A 19,464-nucleotide genomic window follows, 5' to 3' on the forward strand; every position below is an offset into this window, starting at 1 on the left:
CCCCACCCTAACAAGAGCGAGACCGATCCCGTACTTGTTCTTTTTTTTTCCTATTATAACAGTAAATTTAGTTCTAAATGAATGCCCATATTGTTGTTATTATTATTATTATTATTATTATTATTATTATTATTCTTAAAAATAATGCGTGACGATTCGAACGCATTACGCATAAATTCTAATTTTTAACTGAAATAAACATCTAATAGACATACCTTTACATTCCTTTACAAAGGACTCTCAGAGTCCGTCATCCATTTATTTAAGATAACTACTTTAAACAAAAAGGGACTCAGTCCCTTTAGTCATTACAAAAGAAAACTAACTTAAAGCAGGATGGTTTCTATTATTGAAACATAAGAAACATATATCATCATAGAAGAAACCAAACTATCCAGGGACTACTAAACATCGGCCTCTCCCTCCTCAGTAATACTCAGCTCCTCAGTAGATTCGTCTGTACCTGGACGTTTAAAACATAAACACAAAGTGAGTCTAATACTCAGTAAGTAGTACACCATGCTGTTAACTTAAAAAGCATATAGTACTTTCTTTTGAAAACATGCATCCATAAACCAATACTAATTCTGACAATACTTCCATGCATATACTTTCTTTATAACATCATACATACACTTACTTCTTACTATCATGCATATACTTACTTCATACTTTCATGCAAAAATCTTTATTTCTTATTTTCATACATACTTATATATCATATCTTCATGCATACACTTCATTTAATCTTTCACTTTCTTGTGGCCAACACACTATTACGCCCCGTGTGTTGGGGTTAGCGGTCCTGTTGGACCTGGATTCCACCCGTGGCCACAGGTTAGGAACCCCTTTCTGTCAGGGAGCAGCACTGGGTGCACTACCAGTACTACTTACCCGGCATTGCAATCTGCCCATTTCTTTGATATCATTTCCTTTCATGTGGCCATTACATACTTTCATACATTAATTCATTCATTTTCTTTCTTTGAAATCAACATTTTTCATATCTTCCTTAGTCCGATGAATATGCTTTTATTTTGGAAAATAACATTTTATGTCATACTTACATATAAATAAAATCTTAGTTATTTCAAGAAGCATGTATAAAAAAATTTCATGACTTAGGATCTACATGCATGCATTACCATATACACATACAATCAATTATAATCGATAGGATACTTAACAGGGGCTACCAAGAAAGGCTTGTACATAATATAAACTCATTTATTCTTTAATTAGAAGAACATTTGGAAAGAGATAGAGATATATTCTTCCACAAGAGAACTTGGTGTGGGCGCATGGTCATAGCTACTTACCTCGATCCGCTGAAATTCCTTTAACTTCAGAAAATCCTAATCCAATAAATAACAAGTGTGTTAAAACTCATCCAACATCCTTTAGATCCCCTTTTTAACGATGGCTAAAATATTATAAATCTAACGTTGTTTTCTACCCTTAATGTTATTTCAAATAACTACCATCTCGACAAATCCTTACAAGAGTAACATAAGAAGATAATTAATTTAGTTAACATAACATCAAAATAGCTTCATATATGCATTTAATCACTTAAAACAGAGCATAATTATATATATATACAAAACACAACATCAAAACAGCCCTATATATATAATTAATCCCTTAAAACAGAATATATATGTAGATATACAAAACATAACATCAAAACATAAACTAAACAATTTAGTTAGCTTCGAAAATCACATAAAATCATCTTAAACAATTTACCTTAAGCTCTTAGATTCTTTCAAGAGGTCAAGTGAAGGTCCAAAGCTTGGAGAAAGTGAGAGGATTGATTTCTTGAAGAGGAGAAGAAAAGAGAGAAGTGGAGTTGGCTAGTATGGAAGAGAGATGAAGAAGACTTGTTCTTCATTTGTTAGGTGTAGACCGATGGGTTTGAAAATGAATTTCTTCATCTATTAGGTGTAGACCGATGGGTTTGAAAATGAATTTCTTCATTTATTAGGTATAGACCGATGGGTTTGAAGATGAATTTCTTCATCTATTAGGTGTAGACCGATGGGTTTGAAAATGAATTTCTTTATCTATTAGGTGTAGACCGATGGGTTTGAAAATGAATTTCTTCATCTATTAGGTATAGACCGATGGGTTTGAAAATGAATTTCTTTATCTATGAGGTGTAGACCGATGGGTTTGAAAATGAATTTCTTCATCTATTAGGCCTTAAAAATCATGTACTTAATTTATTTTAACAACCCACATAAAATAAAAAATAAAAACAAAAACACACCCATCTAAAATGAAATAATAAAAATCTTTACATGAACATATTTAACTTAAGAAATAAAATAAAATGACGTAAAGACTCACGTAGTAAGACTAGGGTATTACAACTCTCCCCACCTTAAAATAATCTCGTCCTCGAGATTGAACGTACCTCAAAGAAAAAGAGTGGGATATTTAATCCTCACGTCGTCCTCATGTTCCCAGGTTGCCTCTTGCTCAGTGTGATGGTTCCAAAGTACTTTGACCATCGGAATGGTTTTATTGCGAAGTACTCGAACCTCCCGATCTAAGATTCGGATTGGTGCTTCCTCGTATGAGAAATCTTTATGCACTTGGAGAGGTGCATAATCCAACACATGTGTAGGGTCATGCACATATTTTCGAAACATTGAAACATGGAAAACATTATGCATGACTGAAAATTTTGGGGGTAGTGCGAGTCGATATGCAACTGCTCCTATCTTTTCAAGAATCTCAAATGGGCCAATGTATCTTGGGGTTAATTTGCCTTTCTTGCCAAATCTCATAACTCCTTTCATTGGAGCTACCCGAAGGAATACTTTGTCTCCTACCTCAAAGTGCAGCTCCCTTCTTCTATGATCGGCATATTTCTTTTGCCTCTCTTGAGTTAGGGCAAGCCTCTTTCTGATGATAGCTACTTTTTCTTGCATATTTTGAACTAAATCAAGGCCCAACATCTTTTTCTCACCAACCTCGTCCCAATAAAGGGGCGATCTACATTTGCGCCCATACAAAACTTCATATGGTGCCGCATTGATACTCTCTTGGTGACTATTATTGTAGGCAAATTCAACTAATGGTAAGTATTTTATCCAACTTTCCTTGAAATCCAAGACACATGCCCGTAACATATCTTCAAGAATTTGAATTGTTCTCTCAGATTGCCCATCTGTCTGAGGGTGGAAAGCAGTGCTATAAGTCAATTCTGTCCCCAAGTTCCTTTGTACGCTCCTCCAAAATGCTGAAGTAAACCGTGAGTCCCTATCCGATACTATATTGGACGGAACTCCGTGCAACCTAACTATCTCTTTGACATATATCTCTGCCAACTTACTCATCGAGTAAGTCATCTGAATTGGTATGAAGTGGGCTGATTTCGATAATCTGTCGACAATCACCCACACAGAATCTTGTCCTCCTTGGGCTTTAGGAAATCCAGTTACAAAATCCATGCTGATTTCATCCCATGTCCAAACTGGTATTGGTAGTGGCTGTAGTGCTCCCGAGGGTCTTTGATGCTCAGCCTTAACTTGCTGGCATGTCAGGCATTGAGCTACAAAGTTAGCCACGTCTCGTTTCATTCCGCTCCACCAGTAGTGTTGTCTCAGGTCTCGATACATTTTGGTACTACCTGGATGCACTGTGTATAGAGACCGATGTGCTTCCCTCAATATTAGATCCCTTAGTTCCTTTTTAGCTGGTACACACGATCTTCCTTTAAACCGCAATGATTCATCACTAGAAATCACAAAATCAGGTTGTTTTCCTTCTAAAATATCCGCTTTGATCTTCTGGAGGTTAAGGTCTTCACTTTGAGCAGCTTTAATTTGGTCCAATATTGTTGGGCCAAGAACTAGGCTATTTAGCCTTGCTTGTACATCCATCACCATTTCCACTCCCAGCTTCTCCATATCTAGAAGAACAAATTTCTGGGGAGTATACATACTCCTGAGAGTGCCAGAAGAAGACTTTCGACTAAGGGCGTCGGCAACTACATTAGCTTTGCCGAGGTGGTAGTTGATATTACAATCATAATCTTTCAATAGCTCCAACCATCTACGCTGCCTCATATTTAACTCCTTTTGAGTGAAGAAATATTTTAGACTCTTGTGGTCCGTATAAATTTCACAATGTTCCCCATAAAGGTAATGTCACCATATCTTTAAGGCAAATACCACAGTAGCCAATTCTAAATCATGGGTTGGGTAGTTGCGCTCATAATCCTTAAGTTGACGCGAAGCATACGCTACAACTTTTCCATGCTGCATAAGAACACACCCCAACCCTTTGTGTGAGGCATTGCTGTATATTACAAATCCTTCTGTACCCAAAGGTATAGTAAGAACAGGTGCCGTCACAAGTTTCTCCTTGAGCTCCTGAAAGCTTTTCTCACATTCTGTTGTCCATATGAATTCCTCACCCTTTCGGGTCAAGGTCGTTAAAGGAACTGCGATGCGAGAAAACCCTCCAACAAATCTTCGATAATACCCCGCAAGACCAAGGAAGCTTCTAATTTCTTGAATAGTTTTTGGTCTAGGCCATTCCACTATCGCCTCCACCTTTGCAGGATCTACGGAAATACCATCCTTTGAAATTATATGGCCAAGAAAAGAAATCTCTTGTAACCAAAACTCACACTTATTCAACTTAGCATATAATTTCTTCTCCCGCAAAACTTGAAGAACAACCTCCAAATGCTTCACATGTTCTTCCGGGGTTCTTGAGTAAATAAGAATGTCATCAATAAATATTATTACAAACTGATCAATATACTCCTTAAAGACATGATTCATCAAGTCCATGAAAGCCGCTGGGGCGTTGGTCAATCCAAAGGACATCACTAAAAATTCATAATGTCCATATCTCGTTCTGAAAGCAGTCTTTGGAATATCCTCCGCCTTAATCTTCAACTGATGGTACCCTGATCGGAGATCAATCTTTGAAAATACTTGGGATCCTTGAAGTTGATCAAATAAATCATCAATCCGTGGTAGAGGATACCGATTCTTAACAGTCACCCTATTAAGTTCTCTATAATCGATACAAAGTCGCAACGACCCATCCTTCTTTTTCACAAAGAGAACTGGTGCACCCCACGGTGATACACTAGGGCGAATAAAGCCTTTTTCCAACAATTCTTGCAATTGATCCTTAAGCTCCTTGAGCTCTATAGGTGCCATCCGGTATGGCGTTTTAGAGATAGGGGCCGTTCCCGGAATGATATCTATAGAGAACTCAATCTCCCTACCTGGAGGTAAGCCAGGTAGTTCGTCTGGAAAGACATCAGGAAAATTCTTCACCACCTCTATATTTTGCAACTTAGGCCCATTTGGTTGTGGCATCACCAAACTAGCAAGAAATCCTGCACAACCCTTCCTTAACATAGTGGTGGCCTTTAATGCAGAGATCATATTCGGCATAATACTCTTAGTCGCAGCACAGAAACGGAACTCTAACTCACCTGGTAGTCTAAAGATTACTTCCTTCTTGAAGCACTCCAAGCTAGCATGGTATTGAGACAACCAATCCATGCCCAAAATCACATCAAACTCCTCCATATCAAATAATATCAAATCAGCAAGGAGATGTCGATCTTGTATCTTTATCGCGCAACCCTTCAACACAAACTGACAAATCATGGATTTCCCGAGAGGTGAAGAAACAGACATCACTGGCTCAAGAGGTTCAGGTGCTCTCTCGCTCAGGCATGCATATTTACGGGATATAAATGAATGCGTAGCACCAGAATCAAATAGTACTAAAGCACGATGTGAAAACAGGGGAAGAATACCTGTTACCACATTAGGAGAAGTATCAGCATCATCAAATGTTAACGCGAAAACTCGAGCCGGTGCTGGATTCTTCTGCCCTTGATTCTGCACTTGAGTATTAGGGGCCACAAGCATTGTACACTCCCGTGCCAAATGACCTATCTTACCACATTTAAAGCAGATGTTAGTCCCCATAAGGCACTTCCCAGCATGACGTTTGCCACAGTTTTGGCATGCGGGGTGAGGCGCTGTTGTACCACGTTGGGGAGGTTTGACCACTTGGATTGGCTTGGGCATCGGGCTGTACATAGGTGTCTTGCCCTTATTTTGCTCCATGGCATAAAATGGCCTCTTCCTTTGACTGAATTCCCCTGCCCGGACTCGTAAATTCTCCTCAAGTATCACTGCTCTATCTTCCAAGTCCGCGAACTTTCTAATCTTCAATGCAAGAAGGGAGTCCATAATTCTGGGGTTTAGGCCTCGCTCAAACTTCTCGGCCTTCAATGCCTCAGTGTGGACCAAGTGTGGGGCAAATCTCGACAACTCCACAAATTTTGATGCATACTGTCTCACTGTCATTGTCCCTTGTTTCAAGTCAGCAAACTCTCGGGCCTTGGCCTCTCGAATGGATACAGGAAAGAACCGGTCATTAAATGCCTCTTTAAATTTATCCCATGATATAGGGATAGCTTCGCCCAATTCCTGCTGAATAAATCCGCGAGTGGCCTTCCACCACCCATTGGCCACATCAGCCAAGTTATATGCTGCAAATTCTACCTTTTGTTCCTCAGTACAGCTGATTACACTGAAAATTTTCTCCAAGCGCTCTAACCAATTATCTGCATCTAATTCCGTACCCTTGCCATCAAACAACGGAGGATGCTGTTTGCAGAAGTGATCAAAAGCAGTCAGATGTGGGACTTGTACTTGCATGGCGGATTGCCCACTAGTGAAAACCTCTATAAGGCGAGTTGCCGCATCAACGAGGTTTTCAGAATCTCTAGGAGATTCTTGTTGATCTTCAGGATTACGGACATTGGGCCGCCCTCGACGTTTATTGTTATTGTGTTGTGTTGCCATACTAGAACATGGATAACAATAGCATTAGCAAGAACTCATACAAAGTAGCATACATAACTTGAAATCTCTTTACAAAATTCATATCATGCAATAAGAAATACCATTTGAACCTGCTGCGGAGCTTGGCATACTTTAGAGAGAGGGCCTTAGCCTAGTTTACCCCTAAAGTCTACAGGACTTCTTAACCTTTGCTCTGATACCAAGATTTGTCACAACCCCACCCTAACAAAAGCGAGACTGTGATCCCGTACTTGTTCTTTTTTTTTTCCTATTATAACAGTAAATTTAGTTCTAAATGAATGCCCATATTGTTATTATTATTATTATTATTATTATTATTATTTTAAAGATAATGCGTGACGATTCGAACGCATTACGCATAAATTCTAATTTCTAACTGAAATAAACATCTAATAGACATACCTTTACATTCATTTACAAAGGACTCTCAGAGTCCGTCATCCATTTATTTAAGATAATTACTTTAAACAAAAAGGGACTCAATCCCTTTAGTCATTACAAAAGAAAACTAACTTAAAGCAGGAGGGTTTCCATTATTGAAACATAAGAAACATATATCATCATAGAAGAAACCAAACTACCCAGGGACTACTAAACATCGGCCTCTCCCTCCTCAGTAATACTCAGCTCCTCAGTAGATTCGTCTGTACCTGGACGTTTAAAACATAAACACAAAGTGAGTCTAATACTCAGTAAGTAGTACACCATGCTATTAACTTAAAAAGCATATAGTACTTTCTTTTGAAAACATGCATCCATAAACCAATACTAATTCTGACAATACTTCCATGCATATACTTTCTTTATAACATCATACATACACTTACTTCTTACTATCATGCATATACTTACTTCATACTTTCATGCAAAAATCTTTATTTCTTATTTTCATACATACTTATATATCATATCTTCATGCATACACTTCATTTAATCTTTCACTTTCTTGTGGCCAACACACTATTACGCCCCGTGTGTTGGGGTTAGCGGTCCTGTTGGACCTGGATTCCACCCGTGGCCACAGGTTAGGAACCCCTTTCTGTCAGGGAGCAGCACTGGGTGCACTACCAGTACTACTTACCCGGCATTGCAATCTGCCCATTTCTTTGATATCATTTCCTTTCATGTGGCCATTACATACTTTCATACATTAATTCATTCATTTTCTTTCTTTGAAATCAACATTTTCCATATCTTCCTTAGTCCGATGAATATGCTTTTATTTTGGAAAATAACATTTTATGTCATGCTTACATATAAATAAAATCTTAGTTATTTCAAGAAGCATGTATAAAAAAATTTCATGACTTAGGATCTACATGCATGCATTACCATATACACATACAATCAATTATAATCGATAGGATACTTAACAGGGGCTACCAAGAAAGGCTTATACATAATATAAACTCATTTATTCTTTAATTAGAAGAACATTTGGAAAGAGATAGAGATATATTCTTCCACAAGAGAACTTGGTGTGGGCGCATGGTCATAGCTACTTACCTCGATCCGCTGAAATTCCTTTAACTTCAGAAAATCCTAATCCAATAAATAACAAGTGTGTTAAAACTCATCCAACATCCTTTAGATCCCCTTTTTAACGATGGCTAAAATATTATAAATCTAACGTCGTTTTCTACCCTTAATGTTATTTCAAATAACTACCATCTCGACAAATCCTTACAAGAGTAACATAAGAAGATAATTAATTTAGTTAACATAACATCAAAATAGCTTCATATATGCATTTAATCACTTAAAACAGAGCATAATTATATATATATACAAAACACAACATCAAAACAGCCCTATATATATAATTAATCCCTTAAAACAGAACATATATGTAGATATACAAAACATAACATCAAAACATAAACTAAACAATTTAGTTAGCTTCGAAAATCACATAAAATCATCTTAAACAATTTACCTTAAGCTCTTAGATTCTTTCAAGAGGTTAAGTGAAGGTCCAAAGCTTGAAGAAAGTGAGAGGATTGATTTCTTGAAGAGGAGAAGAAAAGAGAGAAGTGGAGTTGGCTAGTATGGAAGAGAGATGAAGAAGACTTGTTCTTCATTTGTTAGGTGTAGACCGATGGGTTTGAAAATGAATTTCTTCATCTATTAGGTGTAGACCGATGGGTTTGAAAATGAATTTCTTCGTTTATTAGGTGTAGACCGATGGGTTTGAAGATGAATTTCTTCATCTATTAGGTGTAGACCGATGAGTTTGAAAATGAATTTCTTTATCTATTAGGTGTAGACCGATGGGTTTGAAAATGAATTTCTTCATCTATTAGGTATAGACTGATGGGTTTGAAAATGAATTTCTTTATCTATGAGGTGTAGACCGATGGGTTTGAAAATGAATTTCTTCATCTATTAGGCCTTAAAAATCATGTACTTAATTTATTTTAACAACCCACATAAAAAATAAATAAAAACAAAAACACACCCATCTAAAATGAAATAATAAAAATCTTTACATGAACATATTTAACTTAAGAAATAAAATAAAATGACGTAAAGACTCACGTAGTAAGACTAGGGTATTACAATGGCATACCATGAATCTAACGTAAACCTGATGCCCGAATGGTTAAATTGAAAAGAATTACAAATAACTAAATGTATTGGTTCATAACGCCTGGAATTGCTTTCAGCCTGATAAATTCTGAATCTAATCATGGAATCTTGAAGTAAAATGAACAATGAAAAGAGTAAAAGCAGAGTCGTGCTAAACTTTTCTTCTGTTTTATAAAACTGAGTTGCGCACAGCTGTTTTCATCAACCTATTTATAGAAGAGAAGCTGAATGTAACTAAGTAACTAACTATTACATCAGGCCAATAACATTGAGCCACATCATCACTATCTTAGAATGAAAAGTGAATCATGTATTCTAAGAGTCCCCCTCAAGATGGAGAATGGATGTCTAAAATTCCCATCTTGGATAGCAAGCTATGAAACTGGTTACAGCCAAGGGGTTTAGTAAAAATGTCACTTAATTGATGAGCAGATGCAACATGTAGTGGTTTGATGATGTTGTCCAGCATTTTCTCCCTTACAATGTGGCAATCTATTTCGATGTGTTTTGTTCTTTCATGGAACACCGGGTTTGCTGCAATGTGTAAAGCAGCTTTATTATCACAAAATAGCAGAGCAGGTTGGTGATGATCAATCTGAAAATCTTTCATTAAGGCAAGCAGCCATGTCAATTCACAAGTGGTGGATGCCATGGCTCTATATTCAGCTTCAGCTGAAGATCTTGACACGGTTTGTTGCTTTTTAGATTTCCAAGATATGAGTGAATTACCAAGGAAAACACAAAAGCCTGTTACTGATTTTCTAGAATCCACACACCCTGCCCAGTCAGAGTCACAAAAAGCCTTGAGATGCAAATCAGATTGTGCTGAAAAAAATAACCCTTGTGCAGGTGTTCCCTTCAAATATCTAAGGACTCTATTAGCTGCATCTAAGTGAGGTTGTCGAGATTTATCCATGTATTGGCTAAGAACTTGAACTGCATAAGTCAAGTCTGGCCGAGAAATGGTAAGATATATCAACCTACCAATTAACCTTCGATAGCTGGAAGCATCTTCAATTAAATCACCTTCAAATGAAGATAATTTTATGTTTTGTTCCATGGGAAACTGGACAGGTTTTGCAGCTAGTAAACCTGAGTCTTGTAGGATGTCTAATGTGTATTTTCTTTGGCACAAAGTGATCCCTTTGTTAGATCTAGCCACCTCTAGACCTAAGAAGTATTTCAATACCCCCAGATCTTTGATTTTGAATCTATCATCTAAGAATGACTTCAAGGCAATGATTGAATCCATGTTATTGCTTGCTAGTATTATGTCATCTACATAAACTAACAAAGCAATGAAAGAAGTATCTGTTGTCTTGATGAAAAGTGAATGATCAGAATTGGACTTAGTGAATCCATATTCAATAATAGCAGAGGAAAGTTTGGAAAACCATTGGCGTGAGGCTTGTCTCAATCCATAAAGTGACTTGGTAAGCCTGCAAACCCGAGAATCTCCTTTTTCTGCAAATCCTGGTGGTATGTCCATGTAGACTTCTTCATTGAGGTCACCATGCAAAAAAGCATTATTTACATCTAATTGATGTAAATACCAGTTTTTAGCAGCAGCCAAAGCTAGCAAACACCTCACTGTGGTCAGCTTTGCAACAGGAGAAAAAGTTTCCTGAAAATCTAATCCTTCAACTTGTGTATATCCCTTTGCCACCAATCTGGCTTTATACCTCTCAATGCTTCCATCTGCCTTGTATTTTATACGATAGATCCACTTACAGCCTATAGGTTTCTTTCCTACAGGTAAGGAAGTAAGAGTCCAAGTTTTATTTTGTTCAAGAGCTCTGATTTCAGCATTCATGGCTTCTTGCCATTCAGGTATTTTTATGGCTTGAGAGAATGACTTTGGTTCAGTGTGGGAAGATATTGACAATGTGAAACATCTATGAGAAGGTGAGAGTTTATGATAAGAAACAAAATTAGAGATAGGATAACATGTACCTTGAGAACTTTCTGCCATGAAATCTGATTGAGGAGAGTGAAGAAAAGCATGATTGTTGTTTGTCAAAGCAAGTTGATAATGATAGTCTTGCAAATAACTAGGTTGTCTTCTTTGTCTAGTGGACTGTCTTGGAGGAATTTGATTGGAAGGAATGGGAGCAGGAGGTGGGAATGAAGGAGAATTATTTGAATCAGAATTAGAAGTGTTTGAAGGAAGAGATGATGAATCTGTAAACAGAAAATTATCTGCAACAGGTGGAATTGATGTTTCAGAAATGATATTAGGTAATACTAAAAAAGGATCAATATCATGAGATGGATTCGAATTTATAGATGCAAAAGGGAAAATAGACTCATGAAATATCACATCACGAGATAAAAATGTTGTATGAGATTCAAGATCATACAATTTGTAGCCTTTCACAGCATAAGGATATCCTATGAAAATGGACTTTTTGGCTCGAGGATCAAATTTAGATCTGTTTCTGGAAAGAGTGGATGCAAAACATAAACATCCAAATACTCTTAGATGAGTATATGAAGGAGGAGAAGAATGGAGGACTTCATATGGTGACTTGTTAGCTAATAAAGGTGTAGGAGTTAAGATGATTAAATGTGTTGCTGTTAAAATGCAGTCACCCCAAAACTTTAATGGTAATGAGGCCTGAAATCTAAGAGATCTAGCAACATTCAGCAAATGCTGATGTTTTCTTTCAACCACACCATTTTGTTGTGGTTTTTCAACACAACTCCTTTGATGAATTACACCTTTAGCTAGATAATACTCAGGCATATGGAATTCAGCCCCATTGTCAGTCCGAATGCATTTAATCTTGAGATTGAATTGATTTTCAACAAGACAAAAGAAGGATTGCAGGTATTGTCTAGTTTGAGATTTTTGTTTCATAAGATACACCCAAGTGCACTTAGAGAAGTCATCCACAATTGTTAGAAAGAATTTTGAACCATCTAAAGAATTAACTGAAAAAGGTCCCCATATATCACAATGCACAAGATGAAAAGGAATCAAAAAAGTGTTATTACTGAGTTCAAATGGGAGACATTTCTGTTTTGCTAATGGACAAATAGTACATGGAGAGGAATTGGAAATTTTAATATCTGGTACAGATTTATTTAAAATTTGTAACCTAGACAAAGAAAGGTGGCCTAATCTGTAATGCCAAAGGTCGAATTCTTTATTGACTGAAAGAGCAATAGATGATGAACCAACCGAGTGTTTCTGCAAGAGATGATATAGACCAGCTTTTTCTTCACCCACTCCAATCGTTTTCCATGTAGATAGGCCCTGTACAAAGCAGAATTTGGAGATGAAAACAAGACAACAATGAGTATCTTTGGTCAATTTACTTGCTGATATGAGGTTAAATGAAAAAGAAGGCACACAAAGAACATTGTGTAATACCAAGTCTTTGGACAGAGTTACAGTTCCTATATGAGTAACTGAAACAAGATTGTTATTTGGCAATTTAACAAATGAAGAAACATAAGAATTAATTGAAGAAAAGAAACTGGTAGAGTAGACCATGTGGTCAGTGGCGCCAGTGTCAATAATCCAAGGAATATGTGGAGAATTGACAGAGGCAGAGATAGAAGGAATTTTACCTGAAAGGTTTTCAGAATATTTGACATTTGGTGTTGGAAGAATACCATATGAGTTAGGTATTTCTGCAGCCAAATTGGAGACTTGGTTTACTGATGAGCTAGGACAATTTGATTTGGGAGAGTGATTGATTAAGGCAAGAATTTGCTGACATTGCTCTTGTGTGAATGATAACTGTGGAATCTCATTACTTTCCTGAACTGTAGAAGAGGATACTTGATTTGCTGAGTGAACATTGAATTTCTTGGATTTAAATCCTGGTGGAAAACCATGGATTCTGTAACATTTGTCTGAGGTGTGACCCGTATATCCACAATGACTGCATATAGGTCTATCTTTCCGAGATCCAGATTGTTTGTTGAATGAGTTAACATTCTTTGTGTTCTTAGTTGTCACAGCAGCAATGGAGTCAAAGCTCAGTGTAGAATTCATCTTGATTTCTCTCTGTTTTTCCTCTTGTAAAACAAGGGAAAAAATTCGATTCATGGATGGTAAAGGATCCATCAATAGAATCTGTCCTCTTATACTAGTGAATGAATCATTTAGTCCCATCAAGAATTGTAAAATATACTCTTCTTGCTGAAATTCCAAAAGATTTTTCAATATTCCACATGTGCATTGTGGCAATTGGCGATAATTGGCTAATTCATCCCAATATGCTTTTAATTGAGTAAAGTAATCACTAACTGATTGTTGCTCTTGAGTTAAGGAACTGATGGCTTTCTTTAATTGGAAAATTCGAGGTCGATTCCCTTGCGAAAATCTTTCTTGTAAATCCTTCCAAACATCTGCCGCTACATCGATATACAGAATGCTCGAGGCTATATTCTTGGTGACTGAATTGATTAACCAGGATAATACCATATCATTACACCTTTCCCATGCTGAGAACCATGGATTCTGTAACATTTGTCTGAGGTGTGACCCGTATATCCACAATGACTGCATACAGGTCTATCTTTCCGAGATCCAGATTGTTTGTTGAATGAGTTAACATTCTTTGTGTTCTTAGTTGTCACAGCAGCAATGGAGTCAAAGCTCAATGTAGAATTCATCTTGATTTCTCTCTGTTTTTCCTCTTGTAAAACAAGGGAAAAAATTCGATTCATGGATGGTAAAGGATCCATCAATAGAATCTGTCCTCTTATACTAGTGAATGAATCATTTAGTCCCATCAAGAATTGTAAAATATACTCTTCTTGCTGAAATTCCAAAAGATTTTTCAATATTCCACATGTGCATTGTGGCAATTGGCGATAATTGGCTAATTCATCCCAATATGCTTTTAATTGAGTAAAGTAATCACTAACCGATTGTTGCTCTTGAGTTAAGGAACTGATGGCTTTCTTTAATTGGAAAATTCGAGGTCGATTCCCTTGCGAAAATCTTTCTTGTAAATCCTTCCAAACATCTGCCGCTACATCCATATACAGAATGCTCGAGGCTATATTCTTGGTGACTGAATTGATTAACCAGGATAATACCATATCATTACACCTTTCCCATGCTGAGAACTTCGGATCTGAAGTATTTGCAGGTTTCTTTAGGGTTCCATTAACAAACCCCATCTTGTTCTTTGCACTGAGTGCTTTGGACATAGCCCTCGCCCATGTAGGATAATTGTCACCTTTTAGCTGCTGTGATACTAACATCAGACCTGGATTTTCTCCATGATGCAAATAGTAAGAATCCTCGATCGGATTCGGTGGAGTCATGCTGCGAGGTGAAGGCGAATCCGTATCCGTATCCGTCATTTAGAATGAAAAGTGAATCCACGTAGAATCAAATTAATCAAAGAAAATCTCTGATACCATGATAAATTCTGAATCTAATCATGGAATCTTGAAGTAAAATGAACAATGAAAAGAGTAAAAGCAGAGTCGTGCTAAACTTTTTTTCTGTATTATAAAACTGAGTTGCGTACAGCTGTTTTCATCAACCTATTTATAGAAGAGAAACTGAATGTAACTAAGTAACTAACTATTACATCAGGCCAATAACATTGAGCCACATCATCACTATCTTAGAATGAAAAGTGAATCATGTATTCTAAGACAGCCAGAGAGAAAGGCATCAAGTTTTATTTACTAAGATCGTATGATCATGTCCATATATAAGAAAAGTTTGATACACTATGGTTCTACTTGGCTACGGTGGAGTCATGCTGCGAGGTGAAGGCGAATCCGTATCCGTATCCGTCATTTAGAATGAAAAGTGAATCCACGTAGAATCAGATTAATCAAAGAAAATCTCTGATACCATGATAAATTCTGAATCTAATCATGGAATCTTGAAGTAAAATGAACAATGAAAAGAGTAAAAGCAGAGTCGTGCTAAACTTTTTTTCTGTATTATAAAACTGAGTTGCGTACAGCTGTTTTCATCAACCTATTTATAGAAGAGAAACTGAATGTAACTAAGTAACTAACTATTACATCAGGCCAATAACATTGAGCCACATCATCACTATCTTAGAATGAAAAGTGAATCATGTATTCTAAGACAGCCAGAGAGAAAGGCATCAAGTTTTATTTACTAAGATCGTATGATCATGTCCATATATAAGAAAAGTTTGATACACTATGGTTCTACTTGGCTACGGTGGAGTCATGCTGCGAGGTGAAGGCGAATCCGTATCCGTTTCCGTCATTTAGAATGAAAAGTGAATCCACGTAGAATCAGATTAATCAAAGAAAATCTCTGATACCATGATAAATTCTGAATCTAATCATGGAATCTTGAAGTAAAATGAACAATGAAAAGAGTAAAAGCAGAGTCGTGCTAAACTTTTTTTCTGTATTATAAAACTGAGTTGCGTACAGCTGTTTTCATCAACCTATTTATAGAAGAGAAACTGAATGTAACTAAGTAACTAACTATTACATCAGGCCAATAACATTGAGCCACATCATCACTATCTTAGAATGAAAAGTGAATCATGTATTCTAAGACAGCCAGAGAGAAAGGCATCAAGTTTTATTTACTAAGATCGTATGATCATGTCCATATATAAGAAAAGTTTGATACACTATGGTTCTACTTGGCTACTGAGAATTTTCAAATAAGAATTTTGAGTTTTAAGATTAAATATTAAAATATTATATTTTAATATTATTATTATATTAAGATTTGAAAAAGTTAAGAAAAAGTTAAATTATTTATTATATTTTATATGGAAATTTGAGAAAGTTATAATGATAAGATGAGAATTTTATGTTTAAGATGAAAATTCATTGTGGCCAAACACAACCTATATCACCATTCTATTTTTATTTTACTATATAAAAAGTAATATATTTAGTATTATTAAATAATTTTTTATCATCTAATAATAATAAATATTTCACATTTTATATAATAATATGAAAATAAAATGATAATATAGTGTAACTTATTACTCCATATATATTAGTTGTGGTAGCCGCGGTTTCCAATAATTTCCAAGTCCAGAGTTAGCATATTGTGACCATATGAAAGAAGAGACATTTGTGCAATGAATACATCATGTCGTCAGTCAGGTCGAGATCGGTACGTACGTAATGCATACGCGACATCGTTAATTTCTGTGGTTCATGCTGTCCGGGAGGCCGTGCATGCATGCCAACGGGTGGATGTGACGGTGGACTAAACGCGTAACCGGGTACAATAATATATAGTGATGGATATATGGGTGGCTGTTAATTATATATGGAAGATGCATGGTATCAGCACTATATATATACATGCATGGCTGGAAGTAGACTGCTCATGGCGGCTTTGGCACATGTGGCATTTGTCCTCCTTTATCTCGCGTCTTCGCTCTTTCTTATCCATTCTGCAAGGACTTGCATGCATTACCTCCCTAGTATCTTCATAAAGAAAATGTCTCGGTCAGCTCGTATCTGCCAGCCTGTCAAGACTAATTCGATCACCCTTGACTAACAAAGTTACTTGGAAAAGCCTAGTTTTGATGTATATATATATATATATATTCTTATTAATATTTAACATAATTTAATTTATAAAATTTAAATTTTAAAATTTATTTTTTAAATTAAATTACATTAAATAAATAATATATAATATAAAAGCTTTAAGATAGAGTTATTGAAATATAAATAATCGGATATGCAGGTCTTGAGTTCGAATCATAATTACGTTACATTTTATTTAATTAATTAAATATTTCTCATATTAGGTTTCCTTATTATAAAACTTTTTTATCCACGTGTCAATATTAAAAATCTAACCTACTTATAAGATAATTGTTAAGATAAATATAAATAGTTAAATCTTCATATTTTCGTAAGTCTAAGTGATTGGATAAGTGGTGATTTGATAATTCTAATTTATTTTTTCTCCATAATAATATTGTTTGTTTTTATTTTTATTAACTTAGATCTTATCATTTTAAATTACACTTATAAATATAATATATATATTAAATATATCGACCACTTAAAATAATTTAATTAAAATACGGCACAGCCGACGCGTCTCTGCTGGAGAGATAAGGCTCCATTAAAGCAAAAGTTATAGCAGAAAAGGTGGCTCCTGGTTCAAGTGGTGGCGGATGGCTGTATTAACTTCGTTGCAGGTACACTGCTGGCAAACTTTCGAAAGCTCGTACGTAAGCTCGCAAACATGGCTCCCACCATCCACTGCCGTCTTAGAAAGTTGGGTTTTCCAGTCTTGCACGCTCAGAGCTAGATGCCAGATGGCATTCGTTACAGCAAAGATAGAGAAGATCGAGAGGGACTCGGTGTCAGAGAGAGCAGAAGATCGAAAAGCTGCCTGTATGCTACTTCTGACTATGGCTTGACAACTAGCTAGGTTAATTTCCTTGCAATTTACAAAGATAAATTAACGCCCGTTTGGATTCGAAATATAATAAATAATTTAAAATTTTTAAATCTTAATTCAATATTTTCATATCTTAAAATATATTTTAATAATATTTTATTTAATTTTTATCATTCATTTAAAATTACTTCATCTTTAAATTGAAACCATCTCTAAAATTTCAACAAATTACAGTACTTGATTGATTTATCTCACAAATATCATTGTTAATTACTTGAGCCTCTTTTTCTTAGTTGGATTAATCTAGTATACCCACATAATTTTTTAAAAATTTTTTAAATATAGTCATTTTTATGTATTTTTTATACATTTCATTTATATGATTTGTTAAAATATTTATTTTATATTAAAAAAATGATACAGCTAATCATATTAATATAATATATAAAAAATATATAAAAGTGATTGTATTTAAAATTTTAAAAAAAAATTATTATAAAATAATTTTACTTTCTTTTAGCTTTAAACACTTGCATGCAGCAAGAAAAACATATATGATAAAAATGATTGCTTCTTATCAAAATGAATTTATTTTTCTTACAAATAATTCATCTTAAATAATCATTTTCCTTGATTTACTTATTTTGTAAGCATCAAAAATATCTATCTACCACGTTTTCTTGTTTTCTAAATTCAAAAATAAATAATTTTGAATGAGTTAATTATTATTTAATGATGAAGATGTGAACTGAGAATTATTATTATTATTATTATTATTATTATTATTATTATTGTTAATTTCCTCGAATAACATTGAGAATCATTTGGGGACGTTCAACCTCAACGTGATGCATGCGTTGTGGGAACACGTCTCGCGTGCCGGAGACTTGACCTAGCTAATTATATATAACATTAATATTGTTGTTGATATTGAACACAAGGGACATGTTTTTATGTATAAAGACTCAACAAGTCAAACAACAAATGCAACCCAAAATGATGTTAACCATATATATAATATTATTCTCCACCAAGGAAAAAGGCAGTGTGAACGAAGATCCGTCACCATCTTTGTTGTAGAGTAACTTTAAAACATATCATAGATATGTGATATGTGAAAAAGACCGGGCTAAAGTCTTCAACAAGTTAATTTTATTTTCAAAGCAGGTATGTGGAGTATACAATTCGTATTATTTAGATGATAAGATTTAATTTACAAGATTTAAATTTTAAAAGTTATCTTTCATATTAAATTATGTCACATATCTAATTTATTAAGTATACTCTACACACCGATTTGAGAATGAAATTAACTGATATATAAACATTAACAATTGTGCAAAGAGCAGTGCTACATTCTAGGTGGATGTACCACGAGTTCAGTCCCGATAAGAGCAAATTTTTTGATTTTTTTTTCATTCATATTTTTTATATTCTTAAATATTTAAAAAAAATCAAAATACTACTAAAAAATACTCCTTAATCACTAAGTTAAAAAAAAAAAAAAAAAAAAAAAAAAAAAAAAGAAGAAGAAGAAAAAGAAGAAGATTCGGGACACATTCTTAGTGGTTTAATATTTCTCATTGAGCAAATATGCAAGAAAAACTAATTTTTGTCTTTTTAAAAAAGCGTAATGTT

General features: G+C 35.1%; 3 protein-coding genes and 1 long non-coding RNA gene across 4 annotated transcripts; all 4 read right to left on the minus strand.

The window, feature by feature from the left end:
• Positions 1–395: 395 nt before the first annotated feature.
• Positions 396–7,102, minus strand: LOC122307056. The gene is made up of 2 exons (XM_043119671.1): positions 5,801–7,102; positions 396–463 (listed from the first exon to the last, which is right to left on the minus strand). The coding sequence occupies exons 1-2, from the start codon at positions 6,858–6,860 to the stop codon at positions 405–407; spliced, it is 1,119 nt and encodes a 372-aa protein (XP_042975605.1). The 5' UTR covers positions 6,861–7,102; the 3' UTR covers positions 396–404.
• Positions 7,103–7,371: 269 nt separating this feature from the next.
• On the minus strand, positions 7,372–8,843 carry LOC122306577. The gene is made up of 3 exons (XR_006241470.1): positions 8,818–8,843; positions 8,388–8,423; positions 7,372–7,531 (listed from the first exon to the last, which is right to left on the minus strand). It is a non-coding gene; the product is annotated as an uncharacterized LOC122306577 (long non-coding RNA).
• A 2,929-nt stretch (positions 8,844–11,772) lies between these two features.
• Positions 11,773–13,582, minus strand: LOC122308156. Its single transcript, XM_043121342.1, has 2 exons — positions 13,047–13,582; positions 11,773–12,729 (listed from the first exon to the last, which is right to left on the minus strand). Exons 1-2 carry the CDS (start codon positions 13,546–13,548, stop codon positions 12,695–12,697), a joined length of 537 nt encoding a protein of 178 aa, XP_042977276.1. The 5' UTR covers positions 13,549–13,582; the 3' UTR covers positions 11,773–12,694.
• A 61-nt stretch (positions 13,583–13,643) lies between these two features.
• On the minus strand, positions 13,644–14,815 carry LOC122306419. The gene is made up of 3 exons (XM_043118846.1): positions 14,542–14,815; positions 13,732–13,918; positions 13,644–13,685 (listed from the first exon to the last, which is right to left on the minus strand). Exons 1-3 carry the CDS (start codon positions 14,796–14,798, stop codon positions 13,644–13,646), a joined length of 486 nt encoding a protein of 161 aa, XP_042974780.1. The 5' UTR covers positions 14,799–14,815.
• Positions 14,816–19,464: the final 4,649 nt, after the last annotated feature.

Source organism: Carya illinoinensis, chromosome 4 (assembly GCF_018687715.1).
Source record: "Carya illinoinensis cultivar Pawnee chromosome 4, C.illinoinensisPawnee_v1, whole genome shotgun sequence".
Classification (NCBI taxonomy): domain Eukaryota; kingdom Viridiplantae; phylum Streptophyta; class Magnoliopsida; order Fagales; family Juglandaceae; genus Carya; species Carya illinoinensis.